The following is an 11201-nucleotide window of genomic DNA, read 5'->3' as shown; positions in this document are numbered from 1 at the left end:
AAGGGTTTCATGATGACTCCCTAAACAAGTATTAACAAGTATCTGGGAAAATTACTCCCAGAATTTGGAAGTTACTCCCAAATTTTCCTGCTTCTGTAACTGCTTGCTGCATTTGCCATTTAAGGTTCTCATTTTTATCAGTCAAGTATCACTCTACCCTTATCCTTACAGACACAAACTGTTAGCAAAGAACGAAGAAATATTCAGTACAGGAGACCAGGGAAGGACTTAGGCTCCTAAAATAGTCCCACTGAAGAGTTATCTGTTCAGCTAAATCATCACCTACGTTGATACAATTACTAACACTGAAATCTGTAACAAGGATGTAACTGAATGAACATCTCATGTGAAAAAAAAGTCAAAATCCGACAAAATAAAAGGAGTAAAAAAGCTTTAGCTTTTACTCAAAGCTTGTGAAAAATCCCTGTTCTGTGCACATACTAATCACAGAGGTAATATAGGCAATATAATGTTTCTAAAGAGCTGTTCACTTATCTAGTAAATTCTTCTTTTTCTACGCCTACAACTGTGACTCAAAGGTCAGCAAGGTAAGTGAACATCTTCAAGCATAAAGCTGCACCTGTGTAATTGATTTGAATGTAAAGATGTTAGGGGTAGAGAATACTCTGAAATGCAGGTCACAACTATGAACTGCTAAGTATGCTGGAGGACAAGTTCTTGACTTTTTCTTAAGGAATACCAAGACTCTAAACGATTTAAAGGGGGGGGGAAGAAAGTAACAAAACACACTGATGTGTGTATCCTGTAGAATCAGCAGCCCCCCCTTTTATTTTAGGAAAGTCAGTATAAAATACACAAGGCTTTATAACTGTTGTCTTCTTAAACTTGCATTTGCAATATATCTTAATAAAGAAACAGCAATTGTGGTACAGCTGAAAGGACCCTGAGTGTATTTTATGCTAGCTAACTACAAATTCAAGACCAGGTGAGATGCTCTCAGGTATAAAGTGTCATACAAATTAATACTAAGTTCTTAAGACTTTTGCTCCTTGTCTATTATCAATAAAAACATTTGCATTTGTGCTACCAGTAGACACTGAAAGTCTGTTATATTTAACCAAATTCTTAGCTGATACCACCTGTTTAAGGCTGCTGCAGCTCCTCTTGCTCTGCTGTTCTTTCTCAATTTAGTTGACAGGAAAGATGAGCTTTTTCCTCAGAGTGAAACTGGGCTGTGGCATCTGCTTCGCTGCATTCTGTTTGTCAATCTTTCTGCTCACCTCTTGATTCACGGCTGTCAGGATGGTGAGAATATCTTCTCCTCTGCAAAAATACATATTGTATTATAGCAGCATTTAACATCAGAAAACATACTGCATTCTCATATATCATAACCTATGCGAGTGCTAACAGCTTCAGTTTTAAAGAGGCTTCAAAGCAGTTAGGTAAGCCGCTTCAAACAATATAAATGGTGTTACTCTGTTCTAAATTGCTGTTGTCACTCTGAGCAAGCACTGCCACTGCATATCATCTACCACTGCACTCAAATCAAACTCTTGTAATTCAGAATTTAAAAAAATACAGTGTTGCCACAAAGTAGTTTATGGAAATACAGTTACCGAGGACAGCTGTTCTCCAAGTGCTGGCATAGTGACTGTATGTACCAGCTCCCCTGGCTTGAGCTTCTGTAGGAAACATAGTCTTGCAAGGTAGCCATGCCCAAGAGGAAGTCTGCCTCCGAGGGGATGCACTCGAGCTGAAATCTTGCATCTGTTTCTAGAGAAGAATCTTGCTCTCCAGAATCTGTTTCAATGGTTACACCTTTCTGGCGAGCATCACCTTGGCATGCCTGAACAAAGAAGACTTTTGGTTTTCCAGCAAGTGAGTGACAATTCTGCCCAGTGAAAGAAGTGGTCAGTTCCTGGATAGGTACTTCCTGTCCATCAACACCATATATAATGCCTTTTTTTCCATGAGAGAGAACACAGCAAACAAAACAGTCTTTGTCATTGTGATCTTTGCACCGGTAGATGTTCACAATCTTACGGATTTCTTCTGCAGTGAGGTCTTTATATTCTTCTATCTTAAAATGAAGGGTGCTGAAGACTTTGCTCAGAGCAGCTAGAAAGTAAACAGAAGGGTGATTAAAGCAGTCTTATAAAAACTGGACTCTTTTTGCAAATTATGTTTCTAGAGGAAGCCATTTATTTTAAATCCTGCTATACTACTATCCAGGTAGTTATACTCCTGCTCTGAAAATAATCTAGAAGTCTAATCACTAATCATATTTGTATCAAATTCCCTTAGCCCTCATTACAAGCCTTCCTTGTGATTTTGCTGTTTAGTATTGTCTTTGTATGGAAAAGTGCAGAACTAGCTGTTATCTCCCCAGCCAACTTTCAAAGCTAGTTTTTTCCTCTCACAACAGGTGTCAAACATTGCTATTGCTTTCCCCGAGAGTGGAGGCATTACATTTTTGGGTAATACCTGTGTCACAGAAGATTACTTGCACTCTGACTCTTGAATTAAGTTAAGAGTTCAATTCTATCAGCGAAGTCCTGCTGATGGATTTTATCTCTTGGTCTAGATAGCGCAAATATGCCCATTTCGAGGATCCTAGGACCTGCAATGAGCTACGCTACTCTTGCAGGACAGCCTGCTAAAATCAGGGCCACTGAATAGTGACATAAAAGAGTCCCTAAACTCCATGCCACCCACAAAACTTTTTTGTTTCCCTTTAAGCTGGATGTTAACTGAAATCCAAATTCTGGTTCTGCAGATTTTAGAAGTAGTATGCAACTCAGTCACTACAAGAAAAGTAGACTAGAAATGGAAGCTTGAACTTCAAACACCTAGTGCAGAATACGAAGTATTTCCTATTTTTAAGTCAGTCTACTCTCCCTGAAGTGAAGATATGCAAAGTCATCTTTTAATGTTCACTGTACCTGCATCCACATCTGTCCCATTCCGATCATTCATCTTTTTGAGTTCTGGGACTTCTTTCCTGGCTTTTGCAAAATTGTGATTATTCAGGATCAGGCATACTCCACGGGGTCGGCTGGTCATTTTGTAAGCTTCAAGCTGTTGGAAAGAGACTGCTTATGACTGCTTCTCAGCCCTTGCTTGTGGCACAGAGGGGTAAGGAGGCAACTGGCCTCACTGGGCAGCTCTCCCTGCACAGCTTTGCTCCCAGGATGTGGCAATTTGCTGCTCCACCGCCTCTGGGAGTCTTTGGTGCTGCACAACAGCACCCTGTCCCTCCAAGCCTTCATCATCATGCTCGGCCCACAAAGGGTGCTGCATTCACCCACTTTTCCAGGCCCAGTCATCCACCTACTGCATACTTCCTGGTATAACAAACTTGGCTTACCTTGCTACTTTACAAATGTTTTTTTTGTTGTTGTTTTAACACTGCAGCAGGTTCTGCCCATGACTTAGTATCAAAATAAGGGACACTACAGAGTGCATTTTTATTTTTCTAGACTGCGCCTTTAACAGGCTGTGCATATAAGAACTGTTTGCCTCCCAAAGGAATGATCTCTTCTGAGACAAAATTATGACATTTTTAAGACACGTACTGACTTACCTGGGAAAACTGATCACAACTGCCAGGAGAATCGTGTGCCACACATGACGCCCGCAATCTGGGACAGGCTGAATACACATAAAGAAAGTATGCGTAAGTAGAGAACATAACATTAGAGAAATAATTGAATCTCTGTTCCTATTCTCTATTCACAAGTACTTCCAAGAGTTAAACTGTTCTCTGAAAATACTGAACTGTGGTTGAATGACTGTTCTTGTTAGCTATAAACCACACCAAGAAAAATCACCTAAAAGGGAGTTAAAAGTACTGTGATGAGTTAGTAAACAGTTGCATATCTGATCACTTTTCCGAGAGGCACATGTGTAAAGAAGTGAGATGCAAGTGATGTAGAGGGTCCAAAAGCTAGAGAAAAGCAGAAGATTCGTTTTGGAAGGAGTTTCACTTACCTTCAGGGACTCCTGGGCTGCTCCTCTGTCCTTCTGTTACAAGCATCTCTTCTTCACCTGAAAAGCATTCATTATTAGTCCTGTAAGATACCTACGTGTCACTTCAAGAATAAAACTTGTGGGAAAGAGGCCTTGTTTTGTTTTGATTTAGTTTACCAAATTGGTTTAATTCATATTCTTCAATTTTCTTCAACAGGCTCTTGTCAATTTTTTCACAAAGAGTCTTCAGGACAGTAAGGTTGTCTTCTCCCAAAATCCCCTTCTTCTCCATCTCAGTGAAAACGTCGAGCATTGTCTGGGCAATCAGAAAGGTAGTTTGCTCTTAGGGCACATCCATGCTGCTACTGGGAAGGAAGCTGCAGCATGTGCATGTGCACCCAAGCCAGCCTGAATAAAAGCATCTTTTCAACATGCGTATTTCCCTCACACTGCTCAGAAATGCTGAGATCTAATCCAGGAGAGCTAATGGTGATCACACAGGAGGAAAAAAAAGTATCACTTTTATGACACCTTTCATTCAGCTGACTTACAGTGGCAATTTTTTGCACTCAGCTGAAACACAAGCATCACGCTAGTGACCAACTTCAGGCAGTGGCAACAATGGGTATAACCATGCAAGTACGGTATAAAGAGTTCTCTGAAGCAAGAGGGAACCTAAGGGACAGGAGCTCTTGCCTAACAGTGAGTGGCAGAGCACAGTGGTCACCCCATGGATTTACTATAACAGCTAACCACTCATTGGTCACAGTTTTTACTCTAAGAAAGAGGTAAGATTTTAAAAGAGTTGTCATTAGGCAGTCAGAATTGCAGGCTGATATAGTGTAACAGCAGCTGGATCTCTGTAAGTTAACTCCAAGCTCTTGGGTCTTAGCTCAGACAAGGATCTGCTGCCTAGATCTGTATTTTGAGTTTGGAAATAAACAGAACCAAAACATGAAGTAATAGCCACAGTGGGTGATTCTCTATGTTTGATACTGGCTTAGAAAGCAGCCAAAACAAAATCAGTCGGAAAAGATTAGTGAATGAGCTCAGCAGCCTTCTACGGATCAAAGCCACTGAGTCTCCCAGTCCCACGTGGAGCCTGGGCATGAAGGTGTCAAGCCTGTCCCAGGGCTGGCCCATGTCCTCTGGGCTGTAGGACTACTGCTAGAGCTACACGTTAATACTAGCACAGAACAAAAAGGGTCACCCTTTTCCTTATGGTCTTTTCAGTTTTAGTGACACTCATTCCCCACAGAGCAACCCAAATGCTACAATGCATTATAGTAATAATTTAAAAAAAAAAAAAAAAGAAAAGGATTAAAGCAATTCTTACAGTTTCAGGGCTTAGCTTGCATTTTGGTAATTCTTTCCCCAAAAGAAATTTGAAACACTTCATCTCCTCTTTTGTGATGTTTTCTGACAGCTGATAGAGCAGGTACCTAGAAAGAGCAGTGGAGGACATTGTTTCACCATGTTCCCTAGCACGCTCCTTAGCGCAGTTTGGCACGGTACTGTTCAACTGTCCCCTTAGTCTCCTCTGTGCTGCCTTCTCAAGCACATGGGCCCCTTTCTTCCTTTTTAGCGTGAGGGGATCTCAGTAACAGAACAGCCAAAAATCAAACCATTTCCAGCTGTAATTAAAAAGATCTGTGTTTTCCTAAAATCAAAACTGCACTGAGACTTTCTAGTACTGAGTACAGAGACAGTCACAGCCAGTCACTTACTACAGCCCACAGCCCTTGGGGGGGTAGGGGGGGGAAAGACCGTGATAAGCTGTGAACTATTTCAGAAAGGTGCAGCTTCGTTTTCTCCCTTCTAGGGGATAGAAATTTCTATTTTCTCTACTGCTTATACCTGCTTTCCCCTGGAAAGACGCAGGAGCTTGTGTATTTCCAAACCTTAGCCTGGTGTTCAACTCATCTGTAAAAAACTTACACTGACCCACCTGAGGTCAGTGGATCCCAGAGAGCAAGCTCCAGGGCCAGGCTCAGCCCACCACCACCCCAGGCCACCCGGTGAACCCATGCCACTAGCCACTCACCTGAACGGTGACACCCGTGCCCTGCCTGGGATCTGAAGCTCCCTCTCCATCACCTCTCGGCTGGAGCCCAGCTGGGCAGCCAAGAGGTCCATCCGATTGATCCGGTAGAGCAGCTCCCGCAGGAAGGCCAGGTCCCCTGCCTCGATCATGCCTTTCTCCAGCAGCGCCTGGAAGAAGGCCTTGGGCTCCTCAATGGCTTCCTGCTTCCTCACAGGGACGTGCTCCAAGCTGAGAAACTTCATAGCCGCCAGCTCAGCCCTGTCCAGCGCCTCGCTGATAGCATAGAGCTGTCTGGAGAACTCCATGGCCCAGTCAGGCCCAGGCCACAACCACTTCCTCACCACCGGCCTTCTCACCACTGCTGCTGTGCTTCCGTCTGCCACCGGGCATGGGAGGGAGGTGGCGCGTGGGCCACTGGGAGCTGTAGTTCTTTCTGGATTCCTAACTAGAAACTCCCCAGTTTAACTTAAAAGCTGTGTGCCTGCCAGAGAGGAGCTCTCTCAGACACACCTGAGGCCCACTCTGTTTGCAGTTATGGAGCACTATTTAAAAAGATAGAAACATTCTGAGGAAGCAGAAAATCCCTACCATACACTTGGCACAACTAGGTGGAGAGCGCAGGGTCTGGTTACCATCCACCAGAACTGACCTCCCATGAGCTCATCTCCTTGGGTGTCACTGCTGGGCAAGCTCTTCCCTTCAGCCTGGGAGCCACCATACCTCAGATTTCTTTTTCTTCCGTTGTCACGAAATACTAATACATCCCTCTTTACTGTTAGAAAACAAACAAAAACAAAAAACCAATACCAAATAGGTCTTCTTTTTCCAGCAGAAAAAGGATGTTTTCATACAACTTCAAACGTGTACTACTGACAGGAAAAGTGACTTTTACATAGCATGACTGATTTCATACTACATGCATAACACAACATGCTGCACACTGTTTCATATTAAAGCTGCCCCCTGCTTGTTTGAATTCTTCTCTTTTTGCTTCATAGAATTCATACATCCTCTCAGTGAAATCAGTAAGTGGAAATTGGTGGGGGAAGCAAATGAGAGCTCTACCTGCATTTTCAAGTACTTCATAAAAAAATACATGTTGAGCCCACTTGAAAACTAATTGCAGGAGTGACACTTCAGTGGTTAAAAATACAAAGATGAGTTTGCCAATAAAATATTTTCCCAAGCCATGCCATTATCTTCACATGTCTGAAGATATTTCTGAGATGAAAGAGTACATTCTTGAAAAAAAAAAATGAACTTGTGCAGGTCAGAAGCTCCCTCTGCCTGGGCATTTGCTGCAATCATACCTCTCTAATTTAAGGGCACTAACAATTCATCACCATTTTAACATGAACAGAAAGAAGCTCAGAATGCCACAAATGAACTTTCTCTTCACGAGCTGTTCCTAGGACACTGACAGGAAATACACACACACAGTTCAGGTGGTCAACTCTATACCCTAACAGGCACTGGCTGTTGAACCAGCTTCCCTCCGAGCCCTGAGGACTTTTAGCAACACACTTATAGGAGCACAGCACGATGGGGTGAGACCTTAAAATGCTACATAACCTCTGTTACATCTTCTGTAGCGTAGAGGGTATTTCGCAACAACGGAAGGGAGGAGATTTTATTAGATGGATTTTCATCCTTCTGAAATTGAACATTAACACCTTATCAGGAGAGCCACCCTCAAGCATCCACAGTCCCCAAAGAAATAAACAAGGTGTCAAACAAGATATGCACTGATTTAAAAACAGACAGACACCACACCACCCCACTCCCCCTAAAAAAAGGAAAAACATGTTTGGCAATATATTAAGCAGAAATATTTACATTATTATCGTAGAAGTCATTTATCAATGTACAAAGCACTACGCAAGATACTTGATTACAATATGTGTACAAGTTGGGTCACAGGTGGAAGTAACCTGAATGCAGCAAGATATTTTTATAACAGCCTATGAGCTAACATGCCCTCAAGTCATGTTAAAACAAGCTCTTTCTAGTAAATAGACTACAGGAGGTATGGATCCTTCTCTTTGCACTGATATGCCAGAACAAAGCAGGCCTAAACACAAAGTGGCTAGAGGAATATAAAACTAATGTAAAAGACCTAAGCCAAGCTCAGAAGCAATGTCCAGAATAACTTTCCATCTAGCTAGAAACGTATGACAGTTTGGAACCACAAAGCCCAGTCACATCAGGGGGCTGGGGAATTCCTGTAGCTGTCAATAATAGAACAGACAGAGCAATAAGTAAAGGCACGACTACAGAAAGGAAATACAGAAATGAGTATCTGGGAATTCCCAAAGATCTTAACTATATTTTTTAGCACACTGCACAAAAGCCACTTCAAACTAAACATGCTGTTATCTGTTCATAATTTGACACATCTCGAGCTGAAAAAAAAAGGCAGATCTGAGTAATTCCAGAGAACGTGTTCCCAAATTAGTTAGTAGGTCAGAATTAAAAAAGGCAGCAAGCACAGGCTGAACACTGAACATTTCCTGAGAAAAATCTAGCTCTGAACTCTCAGCTGCACAGCTGGATCTCCTAAATGTTGTGGATTTTATTTCCACTTCTCCTTAGACTTCAAGTCCCTGATCTTACGGACAACAGACACAGACAGCAGTTAAATCTAAAACAAAACAATCAAAACTCCCCAGTAGATTAACTAACTTTACACCACTTTGAAAACTTAAGAGCAAACCTTTATAGAGGTAGTGGGAAAACACATACTTACAGAAGCCCATGCAGTGGTAGAAAGCAGGCCATGATCTGAACACAGGCAGGCTCCGCACACGTACCACTAACCCATCCCAATAGTGGCAGATTACCAGGTGACCCTAAAATCTTTACAGCAGAGACAATGATAAACTTCCCATGGAAGGGGGGTGTACACAGCTCTCTGGGAAACTGATGTTAAACTGAACAAATAGGTAAGGAGATGCAAATTAAGAGGGCAGAGATTCATGCCTCCGAATAACATAGTTTCCGCATTCTGTCGTCTCCTACTCTTCTAAGCATTTCCCCTTTCAAACAACGTCACTCTGATCTTGCCTGCTTGCAACTTAAGCCTACAGGGTTTTAACTCATCAGCCTTGCTTTCCTGCCAACCTTCTGAGCCCACTTCCTGGTGTTAACGCTTCTACTGGCTGAAAGCAAAATACAGAGTTGTGTGCCAGTATTGTTTCAGCACAAAAGTCTGCCTCCCAGACAGGAGGTGAAGAAAAGGGAGGACAGACTGAATAATTATAGCTGAGTGCCTTCAGAAAGGAGACGTAATTGCCCCTCACCATTCTCCAAGTTGTGCTACAGAGGAAAAACAGTCAGAAAGCTGCAGAGCCTTCAAATTTCCTTCTTACCTTTCAGTTCGGGGGGGGGGGACAACAAATACATAGAAGAACATATCATCCACCCGGCTGCAGGCCTGTATGAGCATATTTTGCTCAACCCAAGAAGGAAAGTAGTTTTGTTGATCAGTGCATGAGTCACATAAAAATTCACAGCATAGCTGCTTCCTGAAATTACTTGTAACAATAATTGACAGACAGCCTCACCACAAACATGGCAAAGGAATTAACTAGATTATATCTGAGCCACAATCCAAGGATGGTATGAATCAAGGCTCCTAATTCTTCTTGCTGGGCCTGGATAGTGTGTCCAAGAACAGACAACGACCATTATTCTCTGCCACTACTCCTCATCTGTTTGTCCACGGTCACTTCTTTTCCCACTATCAATACATTAGTTTCCAACACATTTCCCCCCCCCCTTCATCCCGACCTCACTGCCCTTGCCCCTTCCCTGTTTAAAAAAAACATTGCAACAGTCTGTAGCACAAGCCAATGTTAAAAAAACATAGTTACACTTAAGTCTTCATTGCAATTATGTTTTTTGTACAAGCTAGTATTTATATCGTAAAGAAAGCTGAACTTACCTCAACACTGCGGAGACTGAAGGGTATCCTCAGTTTTAGAGGAGACAGCTGCACCAGTGAGTCATCAGGTTGCCTGAGACAAAGAACAATGTCTTCCTGAGCTAGCCAGACTAGCATAGAGAGGGGATTGTATGCGGCTAAGCCCAACACAAAGTATAAAAACTGCACAAGTGATTAAACAAACTGAAGAGAACAATGGGATTGAGTTGGTTCAAGCCACATATTCCTTCCTATCAACTAGAGACAGCCAGTGTCATAGCAGTGAGCATGTGGAGACTGGTGATGAGAATCTCACATTTGTATTGTATTCAACTTCAACTGTATAGTGCAACTGCTGTGTTATTTTCATGTTGTGATTTCAGTATATTGTTGTATCATTCAAAAAACCCATGTAACACCAAATATAACAAATAGGTAAATTTGATATTAGACATTAAACCCTCCTCATGTGGAGAGGGTTATTTTTTCACAGAAAAATATGAAGAAATGGAAATACCATGGATTCACAACTTAACTAACACCAGTGATATTTTCTCTCAATTGTACTGGAACAGCTGCCACCTTCCAGCAAGTTTCTCCCAGAGGAAGCAGTGATTTTATTTAAACAACATTTCCATGTCATAAAACAGCATTTACAAACTAACTTCATATTAAGGTCTCATTTATGAAAATGCTATAAAAATGTAATTAAATTGTTGCTGCATTTTTCCTAGATGGTTAACCAAATGTCATCCGTAGAGCTGTATCATAACATCTTCTATTAGCATTTGCCACAAACAGCACTCTCATTTACGTTGTGCTAGTAACGCCTATTTATGAAGCCTGTATGAACAGAGCTTTGACTCGAAGAACTGACATTCTCCCTTTTACTTGGAAGGTGAAAACCGGTAACTGAAGCAAAATGCTCCACATATTCTGTGGAATTAGAAATAAATAAAATTCTCACTTCTGGAAGACAAGCAGTAACGAATAAAGAACCATTGCATTACGTTTAAACACAGATCTCCAAAAAACACAAACTAAAAAAAAGCAGAAGTTACATATTGCCTCATATCCATCCTTTACCTTGTTACAAAGCTTAGAAGGGATGTGGCTGTTAGACTCCTGGGCAGCTCCCACACACCATGTACACATTGCTGAAGATGCAAGGTAAGCACATGGCATCAGCTGCCATTATCATGAATGTCCTGAATTTAATTTACTCTTTTCTACCATCTTTAATGAAAGGATAATGAAAGGATATCAATATGCCACACTCTCAGGGTGGCTGCCATTGCATGA

At 41.9% G+C, this 11201-nt stretch overlaps 1 protein-coding gene across 2 annotated transcripts; it reads right to left on the bottom strand.

Annotated features, from left to right (window-relative positions):
• Positions 1–379: 379 nt before the first annotated feature.
• Positions 380–10001, bottom strand: LOC310901935 (caspase-8-like). 2 transcript variants are annotated; one of them, XM_083842640.1, is made up of 9 exons: positions 9921–10001; positions 5978–6749; positions 5270–5375; positions 4111–4249; positions 3955–4011; positions 3548–3615; positions 2907–3042; positions 1581–2082; positions 380–1284 (listed from the first exon to the last, which is right to left on the bottom strand). In XM_083842640.1, the coding sequence occupies exons 2-9, from the start codon at positions 6280–6282 to the stop codon at positions 1149–1151; spliced, it is 1449 nt and encodes a 482-aa protein (XP_083698766.1). In that variant the 5' UTR covers positions 6283–6749; positions 9921–10001; the 3' UTR covers positions 380–1148. The 2 variants fall into 2 exon arrangements, with proteins under 2 accessions (XP_083698766.1, XP_083698765.1); XM_083842639.1 differs by lacking the exon at positions 9921–10001 and adding an exon at positions 8724–9749.
• Positions 10002–11201: the final 1200 nt, after the last annotated feature.

The sequence above is a fragment of the Anser anser genome, assembly GCF_964211835.1.
Source record: "Anser anser genome assembly, chromosome: 6".
Lineage (NCBI taxonomy): Eukaryota > Metazoa > Chordata > Aves > Anseriformes > Anatidae > Anser > Anser anser.
The sequence above is the reverse complement of the archived record's forward strand: the minus strand, read 5'-3'. Positions and strand labels throughout refer to the sequence as shown.

Excerpts from the sequence above, each read along its gene's own strand:
- LOC310901935 (XM_083842640.1), bottom strand. The coding sequence starts at position 6,282 with ATGGAGTTCTCCAGACAGCTCTATGCTATCAGCGAGGCGCTGGACAGG. Across the intron at positions 3,043-3,547 it reads GTTGTGATCAGTTTTCCCAG|CTTGAAGCTTACAAAATGAC; the intron begins GTAAGTCAGTAC and ends TCTTTCCAACAG. Across the intron at positions 1,285-1,580 it reads TTGGAGAACAGCTGTCCTCG|AGGAGAAGATATTCTCACCA; the intron begins GTAACTGTATTT and ends GTATTTTTGCAG.